The sequence below is a fragment of the Leguminivora glycinivorella genome, chromosome 14, assembly GCF_023078275.1.
Source record: "Leguminivora glycinivorella isolate SPB_JAAS2020 chromosome 14, LegGlyc_1.1, whole genome shotgun sequence".
Lineage (NCBI taxonomy): Eukaryota > Metazoa > Arthropoda > Insecta > Lepidoptera > Tortricidae > Leguminivora > Leguminivora glycinivorella.
The window spans coordinates 8,471,258-8,492,596 of record NC_062984.1 but is presented as its reverse complement, the minus strand read 5'-3'; the positions used below and the strand labels follow the sequence as shown (position 1 = coordinate 8,492,596).

General features: G+C 36.2%; 1 protein-coding gene across 1 annotated transcript; it reads right to left on the bottom strand.

The window, feature by feature from the left end:
* Window positions 1-6,888: 6,888 nt before the first annotated feature.
* On the bottom strand, window positions 6,889-20,389 carry LOC125233518. The gene is made up of 3 exons (XM_048139562.1): window positions 20,269-20,389; window positions 8,660-9,242; window positions 6,889-7,216 (listed from the first exon to the last, which is right to left on the bottom strand). Exons 1-3 carry the CDS (start codon window positions 20,387-20,389, stop codon window positions 7,198-7,200), a joined length of 723 nt encoding a protein of 240 aa, XP_047995519.1. The 3' UTR covers window positions 6,889-7,197.
* Between the last annotated feature and the right edge of the window lie 950 nt (window positions 20,390-21,339).

Genomic DNA, 21,339 nt, shown 5'->3' with positions numbered 1-21,339 from the left:
ACGCACACAGGATTTCAGCTAGCAAAATGTAAGTATATCAAAGAAGAAATAACATTTTTTCCATTTTTAAATTTCCTTTCAAACTGTAACATTTGCAAGCTGCAAGTATTTGTTTTGTTTGTAAGCATTGTGTAGGTACAGCGACAGAGATATTTACTTACAACTGGTAACACATGGTTGAACCTCAGTAATATCGCAATTTCGCCACTTTTACGATGTCATATCCTCGGTCCGGAGATGCAAGTAAAATAACGTAAAAACAACATAAAAGAGGTCAAAACTGAATAGTATGAATGTCACAACAAAGAATCTGATTTCCGCCGCTTCAAGCTGTTTATTTTATAACAAAATGGGTTTTTTATTTGCTACAATATTCTCATTGAAGGCGTGGTTTTATAACAAATATACATAAATCACCTTTTGGGGTTTGTTCACATTGGTACAGTTAATTGGGTAACGCGCTCAGTATGACTCAAACATAAGCCAAATTATTGTATTATAGCGGAAGTTTGAAACGAGTTGAGTACCAGTTGTACCGAAAATATAGTCAGATGGTGCTTTTTTATGCACTAGTGCGAGAAGTGCTTCATTTCTTGTCAGGTCAAAACTTCGAAAGGCCATCAGTACTGGAAAACGTCATACGATTCACGTGCGAAAAGGAAATTCGTTACTCGTGTCGATTTAAAACACTCTTACTTCCTTTTTTCCGCATTTGTATCTTAATGTACAGTCAAGCAAATGGAACCCTAGGCCACTCTACAACCATGTCAAAATGACAAGCAGTAAGAGATTTCTTAAAATCTGATTTATAACGTCACTATGACATAGTTCTACAGTGGCCTAGGCATCCAATTGGTTGACTGTACTATTAACTACTACATATAAATTATAAACGGAGAAAGATATAACTAAAAAACAACAAATACACCAAAGGAAAATCGACCGAGCCCTTGTTAACATATCGACATTGACACGCATACAATTATCGACAGGCGTTATCATGCATATGCATATTATGCATATATGCACAACTCTAATGCGTGCTGCAGCCCTGAATAATGCTCACGTGGAATAGATGGGACTACTTACCTAATTAATTAGCAGCCTATCTTGCTTATGATGCCTTAATCGACCCCAAATATGCATCTCACTCATAATAGCAATAGCTAGGTACTCTTTTGCCGAACAAATAGCAATTTCCTGTATCTACATATTTACATGATAGGTTATGTCGTAATGTATGCATATTTACTGTGAGTTACTGCGTGTTTATGCATATATACACACTAGCGCTGAATATGCTCAAGCGAAATTAATTAACAGTGCTTGTCCTGCTTATGAGGCGAACGATGCTTTAGTCTATTCGGAAGCGATCGGTTTATTCGAGTTATTTTAAAGAATAGTGTTAAAAGCTTTATCGCAAAAGTTCATTTTTGACACAAGTTTTCATCGCCGACTGTTCTTTTCTTTCAACAGTCATCTACTGCTCTCCGAGCCATTTCTAAAGACCCTGTAATCGATACAACATTTTATTACAGAGTTCTTATGGCCACCTTTCTGTTCCATCATCAGATCAGCTACATGATAACATAATAATGCATTGTAACGTGATGTGAGCTCAATGAGACTCATGAAGAGCTCAATCGGAAACCGGAAAGCGGGTCAATTTGTTTTTATGGTGAAGGTGAAATACCCCATAATGGACGGTGATGCCATTATGGACAAAAAAACACAAATCCTTAAAAATAAGTATCTAAAATTACTTTCTAAAAACTGACGGCTATGTACCATAAACTAGAGTTGTAGAGCTGTTTCATTTTGAAGTTTCAATTAATTCTGCTTTTTCTGACGGATTTGGTGACAAGATAAAATTCATCAGTTTACTGAAAAAATATCAAGACGAATTCTTAGTAATGTTGCTAAGAGTTGAGTTCATGCATAAAATAATAAAAAAATAATACTCGGTTTAAACTTGAATGCGTTTTACTTACTGCATTAAGCATGAGGTAAGGTATAAAACATACTAGTTTGTTGCTGCAAAGATAAAAAGAAATGGCGTTATTTTGCGAGTGTCCATTACTGGAACCGAAAAACTAATGATGGACAAGGAACAATTTACAAAACCAAAATTTACAAGAAACAATCCTATGTTAAAATAACTCAAACTAATTGTATTTATGGTATATAAAATTGGCACATTGAGTATCAGTTGGCTTTAAAAGTAAAATTTTAAACTTATTTCACTGTCCATAATGGGGGATCCATTACTGGAGAACTGCTGTCCATAATTGGAGAAAAAACACCTAGTTTTAATTTGTTAACTATGAAGAAACTAATAGGAGTATCCATTCTGCAATACGCTTGAAATGTAAAAGAAGGATAGGACATTCAAGATTTAACACGCTTAGCGGTAGATTTTTTACATTTATGAGTGAAATATCAAAAACAGGCGAAATTTTTTCTTAAACTGTCCATGATTGGGTCTGTTAACTTATTAACATATTCAATGCACTCATCTTGTCAACAAGACATGTTACGTCATTATTCATAAGCATATTATGCATGTAATTGTACAACCCTGCCCCGCGGCCATGGTGCAACCCTGAATATGCTCACGCGTAATAGCTGGGACTGATTAAATTAGCAGCTTGTCCTGTTTATCAGGCGTTAATAATGATACCTTAATCGACTCACAAGCGATCGGAAGCTTAATGTTGCTTAAGGATGGAATTTATGTTATGTTTATAGTTCTGTAGTCTTTTTGGCATTTTTTTTTATTTTATGAGATGCTTATGAATAGGAATCACATTGATGATAACCATCGTCTGACCAGAAGGTGACCATCGATACTTACAAGTGCGTCAGGAAATTCTTTAATAAATAGCGATTATTACTCAAAGCGATAACTGCTCAGTTAATTGTAAGTACCCAGTATATTGAAATAATCTGCATACTATTAAATAATACATTTTCTTTAAAACTAAATAACTAATGTGTATAGCCGATAAAAACTAGCCAATTATGTCTTATGGTTAATAACTTATAACCATTTTTTTTAACAAAATTTTAGGTTATTTATTGTCACCAAACCCTTCCTTGTGGTACATACTACATAGCCTTCCGGTAGATGAGATTAAAAAAAAATTCGTATGAATCAATTGTTTTTAGAGTCGTGTTTTGATCCTTCCCAATATCTCATTTCTATCACACGGTCCACAGTTTAGCTCATTGATCGTTGATTAAGAGCAAAGACATATGTAGCTCCGTATAGACGGATAAAGTCTAAGAAAAAAACGTAGCTTAAAGCCATATAGAAAAAGATATGGTGACCTAGATGGCGTTACACCTTTGGGGAACGCTCGGCTAGATGGCGCTAATATTAATATTATGGGCCAAATTGTCAAAACTGAGGTTCAAAAGTTTTAAGCTTGTGTCGAGATATGGCAGTCTTTGCACTGTGATTACACGTTGTACTTTGACAGTAACTCTATAAAACTCGATCCTCTTTGATTAAGAGACACATTAGCAAGGGCGTACATTAAATACAAAGTAATAAGAAATATTTTCCCTTTTCCCCAAAAAAGTAATACTCCAAGCACGAAATCTTCATTCAAACAGCAATATTCGAAACACCGTTCAAGTGATGACGTTCTTTTCCGCAAAAAGTTATCGGCACTACGAAAGTGAAACTTCTGTCGCATCATCATTTGCGTTCACATTTCTCCTTATCATGCAAATTTGCGCTTTATACGCTCGGGATATGATACACAACTTTTACAAATACTGTTTATCAGCTGTAAATTCAAGTTGGTAGTGTTGAAGTGGTAACGAAGGTGCGTTAGGGTGGTGAAGGGAGGGGGTAAAGTGGGGAGGGGGTAATAGCTTCCGCATGATAGCTGAACGGGTGCCGACAGCCGCCCGCCTTATAAACGCTCGAAGCAAATCGAGTGATCTTTTAACATGTCTGCGATATTGATAAGAATGAGGTTGGAATGATGTTGTTGGTTTCAGCTTTTAAGCGTTTTGACAGGTATGTAAATATTGTTTGTGGTAATATCGTTATTTATCTCTTTTTGAAAGTAAATCGTATCGGAAAAAGGTCGGTCCATAAAGCCGACTGACGGCTTTCTTTTTAAGAACCAATTTTTTTTAAACTACTGATTAAGAAATTCGCGAGAGTATGCCATTACTGTCAAATAGAATGTAAAGTAATAAATAATGCATATTCGTAGATTACGATAACTTAATTTAGACATGTCTGAAATCAGTGCTATCACCAAAACTGCTCCTAAAATAAAAATGTTTCCGAAACAGCTCTTCTTTGAAAGTATGTCGGTGGTAAACCGTCAAACCGACTTTTTAAACAATGCTTGAAAACTATAAACCTTATTTCTTTCGTTCATGAAATTGATTTACGCGTAATATATTCTAAGAAAGCTCGAATGCCACTTGTCGACAAGTCATCACTACGTCACTATCTATTAGTCATGCATCGTATCGATCGCTCTCATCGATATCTGCATAGCGTCACCTTGACACGCTGCCGTCACAGCACTATCGTGTCAAAACGGGTATGTTGGACCTTAATAATGATAATTTAGCACGGACTGTATGGACACGCACAATTTACGAACCAATGCCACTGTTACGTAGTATCACGCATATATAAAACTAGCTTTAGCCCGCGGCTTTACTCGCGTTAGAAAGAGACAAAAAGTAGCAAATGTCACTCTCCATCCCTTCAACTCCACTTAAAAGAGATCCACTTAAAAGATTACGACAATTCATCACTCCGTTTTGCCGCGAAAGGCGGACAAAAAAAACAGATACACACACTTTCCCATTTATAATATTAGTATGGATTACGCCTGTATTCCTAAAAATGGTAGGCAGAGCACATGAAACAGCTCAAGTGTCAGTACTACTCTTGACAATGTAGGGTTCAAAGAAAACCAAATTGTGACATGGCAGCATAGAGGAATAAGTGAGGGAAGAGTTGTAACTCCATACATCAGTAAATGCGGGTTATTTGTAGTGACATCTAGCGACAATCACGCGTCAAATAGCGTAAATTATCATTACTGCTACTTTTCCATAGATGTCGCGACGAACGAAGAGACTAATGCTCACCAATTTTTAGCTAATATTACAATAGTATTAATCAGTATTCTGTTTTCAATTCCTTCTGCTTATAATATAAGTTGTAAACTGTTCTAATATTAAATTTTTGGCAGACGAGACACTGTTGACACCTAGTATCGCGTAGTGGTACTGATAATTTAAGCTATTTGACGCGTGATTTTTTTTTATACTACGTCGGTGGCAAACAAGCATACGGTTCGCCTGATGGAAAGCGGTCACCGTAATGATTAATGTGGTGATTGTCGCTAGATGTCACTACAAATAACTCTCATTTACTGATGTACATATCGATACCTCTGGGTTCAATTGGCGTAAAGGACATTTTGGCGAAAATGAGTTATATATACAGTTTTGTTCAGAATTTCAAGCGCTATCGATCTGTGTAGTTAAAATTTCGATATCTCTTAAAAAGTTGCCTTTACGACCAAGATTTTCTACTATGGACTTGCAAAAATAGCTTTTCTGAAGGGGCGTAAATATCAAGTCATTAATTATAAATTATTATTTGTGTCGTAAAGGAAATCTACAAATAAAAATATAGTCGTAAGTCACCTTGTTATATATTGTTGCCCTATAAGCCCTTACTTTCTAAGGATCACTTTCTATAGTAGTGTGATAAAGTTGGGCGTAAAGGACAAGTTTTTTTATTCTTCGTCCTTTACGACCAGCACTAAAAATATTTTATCCGCAACTGTAATCGATATCTTTGGGTTCAATTGTCGTAAAGGACATGTAATGCAGGTTTCCAAGAGAAAGATAAACCCACTTTTTTTGTTTTTTTGACCTATATTTGTGACGTGTATAAGAAAAATATGCAGATTACGAGTATCTTTAACCTAGTGTAGCAACCGTAGTGATAAACTAAACGATTTAGAAGATAGATGGTTGTAAAGGACACGTCAAAATGTTATAACGTCCTTTACACCCATGATTTGATAGGGTCGTAAATGACGGTCTTAGATGATTTTTATACAAAGTCGGGACGTAATTGTAACCGAAATGGTACAAATGTTGTTCTAAGTTTACAATTAAAAACTGGAAAAATGTATCAAAACGTACTTACTATGGCATAGAATAGCTCTACATCAGTTTAATGCAGTATATTATTTATCTAAGCTATCTTAGCAACAAAAAAGAACAAGACTAATATTTTATATCCAGTTTTGTAATAAAGAAACAATATTTGCTTAAAAACTATCTAATACTTTGGCAACAAATTCAAAGTTATTTTTTTTAGTATTCGCCGCTGTCTGAATAGTCAGTAGGTTACGCATTCAGTCTTTAATTCTAGCAGGGAAACGCTTTCGTAGTATTATTATACTGCGGCGAGATGTAGGTAATTAAAAAAAACATTATGGTAATCAGGGTACGTACCCAAATGCACAAACGCTCACGATAATATCTATTTCGTAGCTATATATCTTTATCGCTCTTGCGTATTGCACCAGACTGCATTTTTGTCGGCGCCTGGCGTCGACGATTGCCATTCAGCTACGCCGGCAGTAAACTTTAACAGTAGACTATACTAACATTTAGTGTGACAATAACAGGTGCGTTTCGCTAGCGAATGAGCGTTAGCGTTTGGTAACTTGGCTATGTACCCAGGTACTTAAAGCATTGACTATAATATTTCTAGGATTGAACTCATAATTAAGATTATTGTTATTTAACAGGTTTTAGACTAAATAACAATCTTCTGTTTTAAAATTATCAAAAATATGAATCAACATAGTAGGTAGTGTTAAAGGGGAAAACACCAGACATCATCAAATACAGGTTTTAATACATAACACTTAGAAAACAGAGCGTAGCTTGGGACAATTCATAGCACGACGCGGTAATGGCGGACGATCCTCTGACAGCTCCACCCGCGCCAACTAGTGACGCGACACCGACCGTAGGGCTTGACATAGCAAGCACCACAATCGGTTATTAGCTCGGCCTCCCTGATGAGAATTCTTCGCCCACGAAGACCAGCAGCAGCACCACAGAACTCCTGCACCTTCTGCGCCTTCCAAGTCGTTCCATCAGACTTGTGTCGCAGCCGATTGGAGCTCAGCATATCCGATAGCTTCTAAGACAAACGAAAACGATACCAATTGGCATCTCTCACTTCGAAAGTAATCTCCTAATGTTGAGGCCACATCAGAGTTACGATTTTATTACTGTTGGCCCTTTAAATACTACAGTGTGGTATTTTTTTCAACTGATGCGCTATTATCCACTGCCATGTGTTTGGCCTAAAAGGAAAACATCATGTAGGCGAATATCGCACTCACAGCCAACAACTTTTAAGGAAGGATCATAGACATTTAAAACAACTTCCTATTAAATCAAATATCAAAGTCTAAAGGATAACATCACGACGTTAGACTAATGGCGGCTGTCTTAAGCTTGCTTTTAGAGTAAGCTTCATGTAGACAACTATTATTATTTCATCAAGAAACATAATTAAAACAAAAACAACCAGCAAAAGAACTTGTGCTCTTTAAGTTGCTATACAAACAGTTTTGTACAACAATCTCTTTAAAGTTATTAAGATCACGGGCTCTTTAAGAATTTGTATCATAAGCTCTTTAAGCTGATACGTCACATAGGCTCCCAAAGCATTAGTATCATAAGCTCTTTAAGCTGATACCTCACATAGGCTCTATAAGCTAAATTATATATGGGGCTCTTTAAGCTAATTAATATATGGGCTCATTGAGCTAAATTACACCTGGGGCTCTTTAAGCTAATTTATATATGGGGCTCTTTAAGCTAATTTAGATATATGGGGCTCTTTAAGCATTTGTATCATAAGCTCTTTAAGCTGATACCTCACATCTCTTTAAACTAAATTATATTTATGGGAGCTCTTTAAGCATTGGTATAATAGCTCTTTAAGCTAATTTAAATATATGGGGCTCTTTAAGCATTAGTATCATAAGCTCTTTAAGCTGATACCTCATATCTCTTTAAATTAAATTATATTTATGGGGCTCTTTAGGCATTGGTATCATAGCTCTTTAAGCTGATACTTAACATGGGCTCTAAGATAATTTTATTTATTGGGCTCACTAAGAAATATTCGTATCATGGCTCGTTAAGCATTGGTGTCATAGCTCGCTAAGCTGACACTCCTCACAGGTTTGTTAATCATTCGTATCATAGCTCGCTAAGCTGATACATCTTACAGGCTCGCTAAGCATTGGTGTCATAGCTCGCTAAGCTGACACTCCTCACAGGTTTGTTAATCATTCGTATCATGGCTCCCTAAGCTGATACATCTTACAGGCTCGCTAAGCATTGGTGTCATAGCTCGCTAAGCTGACACTCCTCACAGGTTTTTTAATCATTTGTATCATGGCTCGCTAAGCTGATACGTCTTACAGGCTCGCTAAGCATTGGTGTCATAGCTCGCTAAGCTGACACTCCTCACAGGTTTGTTAATCATTCGTATCATAGCTCTTTAAGCTGATACGTCTAGGCTCGCTAAGCGTTTATCCTCACGGGCTCGTGGTACGTGCAGACTCACACTGCCTCGCAGGCGAGCAGACTCACACCGCCTCGTAGGCGAGCAGACTTGCACCGCCTCGTAGGCGAGCAGACTTGCACCGCCTCGCAGGCGTGCAGATTCACACCGCCTCGTAGGCGAGCAGACTCACACCGCCTCGTAGGCGAGCAGACTCGCACCGCCGCATAGGCGAGCAGACTTGCACCGCCTCGCAGGCGTGCAGACTCGCACCGCCGCATAGGCGAGCAGACTGGCACCGCCTCGTAGGCGAGCAGACTCGCACCGCCGCATAGGCGAGCAGACTTGCACCGCCTCGCAGGCGTGCAGACTCGCACCGCCTCGTAGGCGAGCAGACTGGCACCGCCTCGTAGGCGAGCAGACTCACACCGCCGCATAGGCGAGCAGACTGGCACCGCCTCGTAGGCGAGCAGACTGGCACCGCCTCGTAGGCGAGCAGACTCACACCGCCGCATAGGCGAGCAGACTGGCACCGCATCGCAGGCGTGCAGACTCGCACCGCCGCATAGGCGAGCAGACTGGCACCGCCGCTCAGGCGTGCAGACTCGCATCGCCGCATAGGCGAGCAGACTCCTGCCAGTATATTCTGTAACCACAATTCTTAGGCAATAACTGTGTTCGCCATAACATTCTATGTTTAGATTAGTCGCACGAATTTAGGTAAGGTACAACCCTTACTATTTTTTTTTATAAATGTAATTTATCTGTCTCTTTAGAATTAATTATATATATGAATTTCGAGGAGAGAGACCTGTGCTCATCTATGAAGCATTTTATAGGGGTAATAATGATGACAGCTTCGAACAGACTGATACCTATGCAACCCGATGAACGACCATGAGATAGGTACTCAAATTCAGATACTCTATCAAGAATATTGATATCTTTTTTTTTTTTAAACATGTGCTCACAGTGTTGACTTTAGGTATTCCAACATGGTTTAGCTATACCAAGATATCAATTGTTCTATTAAAATCACTTCCATTTCAAGACATGTAATTGTTCTATGCAAATTGATACATCAATATTTTATTGTGTATTTATCTTTTTACCAGTTAGTAGTACATTCGTTGCACTTGTCCCATGACATTGACAATTTTATACTTCAAATTATTCAAACAAAGAACTTTAGTTAAAAATACTCAACTTGTGTCAGTCTTTGATGCTGTATCATCAAACTTGGCAACCATTAACATTTTACCTTCAGTTGCTTCTCATCAAATATTTACTTCACAGCCAATAATTCCTTGCACCATACAGTTTGGTGACAACTCCCATCATGCAGCTGGAGCAATGTGAAGCCATTTTGAATTCTAACAACATATAACATTTCACATAAATTAGATACAAATATAATTTGTCAAAATTAAATAAGTAACATTATTTCCCTTCACTCATTAACTTGATTCTCTCATGAACGCTTGAAGCTGAACTTAGATGTATCATCTAACCTGGGGCAATGTGATTATAGATAACCCAATAATTTTCATCACTAATCAAGACTTTGCTCTCATACAAAAAGGAAATAATAATTTTCCATCACATCATATGACCAACAATTAAGGTTTAGATGTTCTGCAAAAATCATAACATAATCATGTGCCCTGTCTATTTTATTCATTCATATTACTGCCTGATATAGCACTGTCAACATTAACAGTTGGTACCTGACTCAAAGATGACAAAAGTGAGGATAAGTCAACTCACACACTCTTTTATATCCGTATGCCACATTCTAGCAAAACAGTATAATAAATCAATGACATGAGTGACATGATCTTGTTAACAATACATATCACCTCAATCCTTCTACTTGGACATCACAGGCCCTTGGTGGTCATGCTAGCCTGTTCTATTTTATTTCTAAAACATTGACACATTAGCTCTATTTTAGTTATTCAGTGTCCATGTCCACTCATATCTCTTGGGAAGTCCAAGAGGCTCATATAATAATTTGTATGTGAGTTTTATATTTGATCAGTAATAAATTGACATTATTTTAACCATGAACTACTATTTATTACTTCAAATTACATATGTGAATATCAATCACATAAAAGTGAAACCTCATATGATATAATTTGACCTTACCATGTTCAATTTTGTCCCGCTTACTATATTTTATGTACCTCCATTTACACACAACAATATTACACATATTTGTGCAATCGTTTTGCAGGAACTAAGCTTCTATTATGGGTGTGCAGATTGGCAGACACCCATCCCTCTTGTTCATCTCTCTGGTAAATAATAACCTCAGGATAACATGTTTATTCTGTGAACATACAATTGAAGCAACAACTTTTTCTGAAATTACATTTATTACCAACATGCCTGCATAATTAATAATGCCACACTTCACACAACACTCAATTTTGTGAAAAGAGAAACATGCTGTTCAATAACCCATGACAGCAATGCCGGTAATGCATAAATAGGTATTTAAGATTCCATTATATTATTAATTGCAATAATAACATCCAAGGAGTAATATTCACACACCACACAGGTAGTTCTCAACTAATTACCTTCATTCAGTGCTTAAAATATTTTTAGCGACAATAATAGGTACTCAATATTAAATCACCAAACTCTCATAATGGTAATCCAGTAAAAACCATTAGGTATAGACAAAGTGTTCTAATAAAGCTCAATAATAAATCAAAAACCTTAACTGATAAAATATCATAAGCATTTCCAATGCAACTACAGAACTTTCTGCGCTGGTTACCGATGAATGGATTTTATATGATTAGGATCCAGGGCAATTATTATGGTGCCTGACTATGATGTTATTGTAGTCATCTAGCTGCCATAGTTGGCATTCATAGTCCATATTATTATTACTGTTCTTTGAATATTTTGAAGAGTAGACTAAGAGTCAATGGCAATAAAATTATTAATGACATCAGTCCATGTCAATAAAGATAAGAATTAAGACTGCTGCTTATGCGCAATAGGTAAAAACTCTTCTTTAACAAGTGTATAACATAACATTTCACAAGTTGTCCTTGATTCAAGATCTCATACAGTAACATTCAGTTCTTGAACTTGTCACAACATATATAAATTATAACTTACGTGACTTGAACATAGTTCCAATAATTGAAACGACACGATAAAGCTTACCATAGGTACTCTGTAATTCTACCACCTTTTTGTATTGTATCCAAGTCGTATAACGACATGGCCTTCAATCACGTACTGGATCATCAGTAACTTACTTAACCTTTTCTTCTCGAAAATATGCCTTACCAAGGCTTTACCGATTATCTGTTTTCAGTATTCAATGATGAATGGTGCCAGAAGTATAGTAAATTCACAAGAACCGGCGTTACTTTCGTGAACAATAATGAGTAGGCAAATACGGCTTTTACGCCAATTACAATATATCGCACGTGTAGTTCACGGATCTCACTTCTGACCTGTTAAAGGGGAAAACACCAGACATCATCAAATACAGGTTTTAATACATAACACTTAGAAAACAGAGCGTAGCTTGGGACAATTCATAGCACGACGCGGTAATGGCGGACGATCCTCTGACAGCTCCACCCGCGCCAACTAGTGACGCGACACCGACCGTAGGGCTTGACATAGCAAGCACCACAATCGGTTATTAGTAGTCTTGACTACAGTTACTATTATTTATTAGTTGGTCACAGTTTGTATACGCGTCCTAACTTGCGTTTATAAATAGGTACTTAACTCTTTAGTTATTCTTAGAACTTCTTTCTACTTTAGACTTAAAATTACTGTCGTATTAATATAGTCTACTGTTCACAGTTGCTGATTAAAGTTTACGTGATTACCATTAGTGTTTTTATATTTACTTAAACTACGAAAGCGTTTCCCTGCTAGAATTAAATACTGAATGCGTAACTTATTGAGACAGCGGCGAGTACTAAAATAATAACTTTCCAAAATATTAGATAGTTTTTAAGCAAATGTTGTTTCTTTATTGCAAAACTGGATATAAAATAGTCTTGTTCTTTGTCTTTGCTAAATATTTAGATAAATATACACTGTAACACTATTGTGGCTATTCTATGCCATATTAACTACGTTTTGATACATTTTTCAAGTTTCTCAATTGTAAACTAAGCTAAAAACAGTTGCCATTTGTACCATTCCGGTTACATTTACGCCCCGAATTTGTATAAAAATCATCTAAGACCGTCATTTACGACCCTATCAACTCTAATTGTTCAAAAAAATCGTGGGTGTAAAGGACGTTCATAGCATTTTGACGTGTCCTTTACAACCATCTAACTTCTAAACCGTTTAGATTATCACTACGGTTGCTAGACTAGGTTAAGGATACTAAAAATCTACATATTTTTCTATATACGTCACAAATATAGGTCAAAAAACAAAAAAGATATAAACATTTTTCTAAAAAAAAAGTTGTTTTTTGCTTCTCCTGAAAACCTGCATTTTGTCCTTTACGCCAATTGAACCCAAAGGTATCGATATGGAGTTATAACTCTTCCCATACTTATTGCTCAATGCATTGCAGTGATAGCCGGCGTCTAGCCTACGCCACATTAACCCATATCCCACAGTCGACTTTTACCCGTCACCACACGGGCAACTATCAAAGTGATTTATTTATTACCTATCCATCAATATATTACTTGATAAAAAAAACCGACCAAGTGCGAGTTGTACTCGCGTTGCAAGGGTTCCGTACTAGGGTGTGCAAACCGGTTAATCGGTTAACCGAAAAACCGGTTAACCGAGACTTTTTGGCCTCTGTTAAAAACCGGTTTTTATAGTCTCTAACCGGTTAATAACCGAAACTGTATTTATTTCTCAAAATTTGGAAAATTAGGCATTAAAAGGTTCAAAAATACGTAATTATTTAATGTTTTGTAATAATAAAGATTTATTCATTACTTTTCATTGACAACATTATTATCTGTAATGATTTTATTTAAAAAAAAAACCGGCCAAGTGCGTGTCGGGCCACGCTCAGTGTAGGGTTCCGTAGTTTTCCGTATTTTTCTCAAAAACTACTGAACCTATCAAGTTCAAAACAATTTTCCTAAAAAGTCTTTATAAAGTTGTACTTTTGTGATTTTTTTCACATTTTTTAAACATATGGTTCAAAAGTTAGAGGGGGGGGGGACACACTTTTTTTTCCTTTAGGAACGATTATTTCCGAAAATATTAATATTATCAAAAAACTATTTTAGTAAACCCTTATTCATTTTTAAATACCTATCCAACAATATATCACACGTTGGGGTTGCAATGAAAAAAAAACAGTCCCCACTTTACATGTAGGGGGGTACCCTAACAAAGCATTTTTTTTTACCACTTTATCGGCGTGATTGATATACATATTGGTACCAAATTTCAGCTTTCTAGTGCTAACGGTCACTGAGATTATCCGCGGACGGACGGACGGACGGACAGACAGACATGGCGAAACTATAAGGGTTCCTAGTTGACTACGGAATCCTAATGAGTCCCGAGTCTACTCAATTACACATTTTATACAATACAGTACAGTGCGGTTAGTATATTTCGACTCCGCATAGACCTAACGTCCAGCCTCTTACAACGACATAAGCACAGGTATTTATTTGGTTTTCGTATGTGATAGTATGAAAGTACATCCGTTTATTACGACTCCGATTTGAACGACCAGCCGCTTTTTACGACACATTTTACACAGAATCCGTCCGTCAAGTCCGGTTGCAACGACGAGCGACAACGTTTTTAGTTTTACTAGTAAATTGAGGAAACAAGGCTACTTCCACCCGAGCACGGCCCCCAGTCTTCAGTTTAATATTGCCTACAACAAGTAGCAAGATTACATTGTGGCCAAGTAACTTTTTGGAAATTTAAAATTTATCGCATAAGCCACAAGTAACTTTAAAATTTTAACAATTTGATCGCCTCGGGTCTAATCTTATAAGCTAAATAGAACCCAATTTGTATTTTTCGATTGCGTATAAACTAGCTTTACTTACAAATGATGAGCAAGCACGCATACTAAGAAGGACTTTTCTAACTAAACAAGTCACAATAAAATAAGGTATTAATACTATGATGATAATAATACCCTGTAAATAAACCTATTGATTGAAATGTTTTAGTAATAGAGATGTAGATATTACTTTTAATTAAAAGAAATGAAATTTGTTTTGTACGACATCTGGTTAGTACGACGTAATATCAGCGGTCCCTTGAGCGTCGTTGTAACCGGACCGGAGTCTACCGTATATTTCAAACTATATTTTTTAAAAGAAAGGTAAAATGGAGATCTTGGTTTTCTTACATCAATTGCTTGTATTACTTTGGGCTCTGGGAGCTGTAGTCCTTCGCGACATGCCTAGAAAATGCAACTGTCGAATCACATTCAAACCACACAAGCCTTTTTTAAGCAATTTCCGCATTTACCAAATTTCCAAAACTGGATAAAAATGATCTTCATCGTGCAAGTAATACCTGCTACGATATCATCAACATCAGAATTCTTAAAGGTAATGGTAATTATAGCGTAGTACGGCCATTTACCAAAAATCCTCAAAACCGGTTAATAACCGGTTAACCGGTTTTGAAGGAAAAGTCTCGGTTATTAACCGGTTTTTTAAGTTAACCGGTTTTTGCATACCCTATTCCGTACACTACAAGAAGGACTTAGGCGCCTCCTTTTTAGTAGGAACTTACGTCATTTTTGCGAATAATCGATATTTTGAACAAAACGAAACAGAAATGAGTTTATATGTAATATTCAAACGCGCTCAATTTCAAGAGATTTGGTAACTCCTTGCAGCGGTACTGAGTGAAATTCGTAATTTGAGTTTTTTCTTTTAAGTCCAACTTACGCTTTACTGTAGATTTCTAATAGGTTTTCCTGTAATCTATAGATCGAAGTCTAGTGTATTTTTTGAAAATTTTACGCTTAGTAGTTTCGGAGATAAGGGGGGGGGTGGTCATTATTTGCCTATTTTCTTAAATTACTTGAAAATTACTATTATAAAAAATATTTTTGAAATACTTATAAAAAGCTCTTTCATTTGATATGTAACACAATATAGTTCTAGAAACTTTGATTTTTAATTTTCACTTTTACCCCCCAAAAGTGGGCCTGTGGGGTATAATTGAATTTACTTAATTTAAATTACATGTCCGTCTTTGGGTCACATATTTACATATATGTGCCAAATTTCGAATTAATCGGTTCGGTTGTTTCGGAGAAAATTGGCTGTGACAGACGGACACGAGTGATCCTATAAGGGTTCCGTTTTTCCTTTTTCAGGTACGGAACCCTAAAAACCAAGATGGGATCCTTGTGAAAGGATCAGATTATATTTATGAAGGGTTAAGAGCTTGTAGCGACCGCAAGTAAATATAAAAGCGATGTCCCTCCGAGTGGAAGGTAACTCGTTTAAAGATTATCTCGCTGTCTCGTAAAATGTGGGGGTCAATAGGCCTAGCACATGATGGCCGCGGGAGTATGTCGCCGCGAGATAGATGACACGTCTTTGTCTAATTGTATTAATGACATAAGGACAGGTAGTCTATCTCGCGGCGATACTCCCGCGGCCATCATGTGCTAGACCTGCAGTAGATGATATAGGGAGAGAAAATCAAAAGATTGCTCGTTGACATTTCATAATAAATATAACTAGATACAATTAGAACTAAGAACTTAGAATACAGTATTAAGAATAATAAAATAATAAAAATAAAATAAAAAAGCCTTTTATTTCTTGCATACAAGTGACTAAATTTTTACTTAATAAACTATATACCTATTTATTTTTATTATTATTTATTTTTTAAATTGGTTTTGCAAGAACCCCTCTGCAGGTAAAGACCTCTTATAAAAAGTATTTTTATAAAAAGTATTAAGAATATATATATTTAATCATTAAAATGAAATAGGGTATAAATTAAATATTACATTATTGAGAATAAAAAATCTTAAACTATACTTATATAAAAAAAAAACCTAACAACTACCCTCCAGTATTAAATATTATTGTTCATAGGTACTGTACTTACTACATATTACCACGGACTATATAATTCGGGACTGACAAAGCCCATACATATAAAAGCGTACCCTTGAAATGTATGTATCTTTTAGGCTTAAAACTAGATGGCGCTGTTTCGCAGCCTGGTAGTGGCCAAAATCATATTTATTTTTCCCTAAATATTTTTGCGTGTTTATTCTTTATAAGAACAAATGACATGCTTCTTTATTTTAATATCATGGTATCGCGTTAATGGGCATTTTCAGAATATGGGACCCGCCAATTAGCGTAAGTTGTTAACTAAAATTAACTCACTCAGTTTTGTGACGATAATTAATAAGCATGAAAGTTTAATAAATATGTTGTTTTTGTGTTAACTTTAAGCGATTATCTACATTCAGAATGTGAAAAAAGTAAATATTTACACAGATTTTATATTGTCGTCACAAAACTGACAGCGCGTTAATTTTTGTTAACAACTTACGCTTGTGGGGGCTCAAATTCTGAAAATGCCCCAACACAAATTTAAAAAAAAATTGTAGGCATCATCAGTGTAGTTATGATAGTATTTAACAGGTGGCGCTAAAAATTATCCTTAGTACGGAGACTGTAAATGCTATATAAATTATCCTTGCTGATATGTAACCGTTACCTTCGCATCAAAACCAATACAAAAGCCATAACAATTTTTGTAATTAGAATCGGCTTTCCTCATTTAAGAAATTTAGGTTAATTAAATTGCTAAAAACATGGCTTCCAAGGTCACACAAGTTAGGGAAATAACCATTTTCCCACGGGAAAACGTTATTCGAGCGCCAGCCGACGACAATGGATACATGTTTAATGGAATTGTAATGTAACGGAAGTGGTGAAAGTTATCACATATTTAGCCTTTTAATTGGTTAGAAAAATGGCGTAAAAGGTAATGGCGTAAAATGCGCTTAGGTTTCAGTCCCCCTCAAGGGGGTATAAAAACATTACATCTTAGTAATGTAATGACCTGACCTTGAATTTGTTGTAATAAGTTAATGTAGGAAATATTATTATAGACTAAAACATGAAGTCAGGATTAATTAAAAATTGTACCAAAATACTTTGTACCGTGTGGTGACAGCTTTCACCACCCCCTTTCTTCCCGTGGGTGTCGTAAAAGTCGATTGTGGGATATGGGTTAAATTGTGGCGTAGGCGAGAGGTTGCAACCTTCACTGCAATGTCTCAATTTAGAATTCTTTCAACCCCTTTTTGCCAAGAGTGGCTCTGAAACTTGAGTAGTTCATGTGCTCTGCCTACCCCTTTATGGGATATAGGCGTGATTATATGTTTATGTACGTATGTATACCAAAATAATTAAAAATCCGCACAGTAACGGGAGTTTCAGAAGTCATGGTGAAAGGCCTTTTCCTAGCAGTGGGGCATTGAAGAAGCTAGCACAATAAATGTTTACCCCCTTATTCATAAACGTTCACTAAAGTTATCAAGCCGATAAAGTTCGTTTGTCCCTTTCTATCACACCATTACGTTGGAAAGAAACGAACGAACACTAAAGTTATCAATTCGATAAACGAACTTTATCGAATTGATAACTTTAGTGTACATTTATGAATAAGGGGGTTAGAATAGAATGTCAGTTATGTGTTCTTAAGTATGATAAGATACTTGCCATGAACGATCCGTCCACGGCTTGGTATGAAGCAAAGAGGATTGAGTGTTATAGCGAGTTACTGTCAAAGTAAAACGTGTAATCACAGTACAAAGACTGCCATCTCTCGACACAAGCTTAAAACTTTTGAACGTCAGATTTGACAATTTGGCCCATATTCTTAGCTTGATATGTGTTAAAATGTCAAACATGAATATTAGCGCCATCTAGCCGAGCGTCCCCCGAAGGTTTAACGCCATCCAGGCCACCGTACCTTTTTCTGTATGGTTCTGAGGTACGTTTTTTTTTAGACTTATCTGTCTATACGGAGTTACATATGTCTTTGGTATGAAGTGACTGATCATTTGTGGTTAGTTTACGTCAAATAAAATGTTAGCCTTTATTTAAGTCCTACTTCATTCATCATGTAAGTGTAATCTAGAGCATATTCTTGTGTAGGTGAGTCTAAAAAATTAGGACTACAATAAATAATACCTAATGTTCAAGTCCTAGCCGTAATAACCGTTACTTTCCAGCCCACGTACCGCCAATAACTATAACCGAATTACTTCCTTTTCCCGTAATTTGGAAACTAAATCACAACGATGGCCTTATAATGTTACAGCGGAGTTATTTTAGTCGCAAACACCCGCTAATAACGCCATCCAATTAAAGTCCTATCGTAATTGAATCGAACGTTAAGGCGAATTCGCGACGAAATTGTAAAGAAAATTACATTTTTTACGTAAACCGTAGCCGAATGGCATTTCTAGGTACGCGAAAGGTAGTCTGGCTCTGTCGCGCCAATACGCAAGAGCGGTAGAGATAGCGTTTCGTTTCGTGAGCAAATGTGCATTCGGCTACGCACGCATCTATGCTTTATGATTAGAGAGCGGATTTCATGTAGCGATTTAAATATTAATATGGATATGGCTAGTGTATTTTTTAAATACATGTCATGTGGTTTATAATAAGGTCTTACAATCTATTATTAGTGCATCGCAAACCGCAAAATTCGCTGAATAATCAAATTAAATTAATGTTATTTTTGCAACAAACTACTTTGAAAGAAAATTATTTTATTCTAAATAAACGAGTTTGTGTACAGGAAGTGAATTATTTTAATTTTTCTATTCTTTGAGTCGTAACAGAAGTTTTTACTGTGCTATGCGCAACTTAAATAAGTAAAATATTAAAAAAAAAAAACATGTCTTTATTTATTATCATCATAATTTTTGCCCGATATTCACAAAAGCATCCAACAAGGGTTTTACTTTTATGTTCCGATGCATTTTTTTTTGCGTGTAGAAAAAATTATAAATTATGCGAGTCGTATCCATATTAATATTTAAATCGCTACATGAAATCCGCTCTCTATTTATGATGTAAAAAATTTTGAAAGGTTATTGGTGTAAACTCGGGTTACTTTGGACCAGGAGTATAGAACATTTAAGTAAGTACCTATTACAATTATATTTGACAAATATGATAAAGAAAAGTGAAAAAATCAATTTGTGTTTCTTGTGGTTGTGTTCTTTCTTCTCTTATATTATAATAAATCTTATATCTTAAAACAATCGCATGAAATAAAAAAAAGCAATAATTATTCACCAAACTATACGGTAGCGGTACATATTTCATTTTGGATACAGAAATTGCCTTAATTCAGACCTTTCGCATTTTCTCAAGGATGGAACTTTAGGACCATGTGGAGTTTTGTATCGACTTTTTTTTTTTAATATTTATAAGGGTTTTTTAAAGAATCACTAATTTTCCTTAAATTCTACGGGCTCATTTTTTATATATGTGATAGAAGAGACTGTGGGGATTTCTGGGCATTCATTTTTGTATTACCTATTTGCCCGAAGGTAGGATTTACATTAAAAACGCCATGAACAATACCATACTGCAAAATAAGTATTTAAGTTAAACTGATGTGAAATGTCATAATATTTTTGAATTTATCAGTCTACCTACCGTGCTCCTGATTCTCATCACGAAAAGCCATGGCCGTCGGCACGCGAAGTGTCTCTAAATAGACGTGGCTGCTATTTCGCTGGTTCTGTCTAATACTATTATTGTAGCTTAGTGGTTTCATTTTGTAACCTTGGTACAGCCATTATAGCCTGTCCGATTACTAAAGTCAATTTCGTCATACCAAAGACATATGTAACTCCGTATAGACTCCGTATAGATAATTTAATTTAATGGCGTTACACCTTTGGGGAACGCTCGGCTAGATGGCGCTAATATTAATATTTGACATTTTATCACATATCAAGCTAAGAATAGTAAGAATATGGGCCAAATTGTCAAAACTGAGGTTCAAAGTTTTAAGCTTGTGTCGAGAGGTGGCAGTCTAATCACTGTGAGTACACGTTTTACTTTGACAGTAACTCTATAATACTCGATCCTCTTTGGTCATACAAATAGAGGAACAATCCGCCATAAGTATCGGCCACTATACCTTGTCCTCTCTCCTCTACCCTCCTTTATTTATCCTCTCTGATAGTAGTGCCCGGGCATTATAATACCTTTTTTTATCACATTGTTACTAGTGCTACGTGACCATTGGGAAAATTGATAATAAGTTTATTGTATTTTTATAAAAAATTGTTGGGCAAAGTGATAATAAGTTTAACAAATTTGCCCGAATAGTCACTTGTCATTTGTATGACTGTCCTGGTGCCGTAGCCGACTGGCATTCCTGCGACGCGAAACGAAAACAAAACGCCGCGAAAGGTAGTCTGGCTCTACATAGCATAGTGATCTAGCGACAATCACGCGTCAAATGGCGTGAATTATCAATACCACTACTCGATACTAGGTGTCTATAGTGTCTCGTCTGCCAAAAATGTAATATTAGAACAGTACCGTTACCATGGGCTGCCCAAGTGAGAGCCGTATTACTTTACTCAGAAAGTAAGTGAGTTTACGTTTGTTTACAATATATTGTGCCTAACTTCACGCCAAAGAAGCTGCTTCTATCCCTTTCTAAGTTTATCAATAAACGGAGAACGAATGCTACGCCTCTGGTGTTTACGCGAT

What these genes read in the sequence shown, in the direction of transcription:
- LOC125233518 (XM_048139562.1), bottom strand. Translation starts at nt 20,389, where the DNA reads ATGAAACCACTAAGCTACAATAATAGTATTAGACAGAACCAGCGAAAT. An exon ending in TGATGAGAATCAGGAGCACG is followed by an intron (nt 9,243 to 20,268) that starts GTAGGTAGACTG and finishes TTGTGGTTACAG; the next exon opens with AATATACTGGCAGGAGTCTG.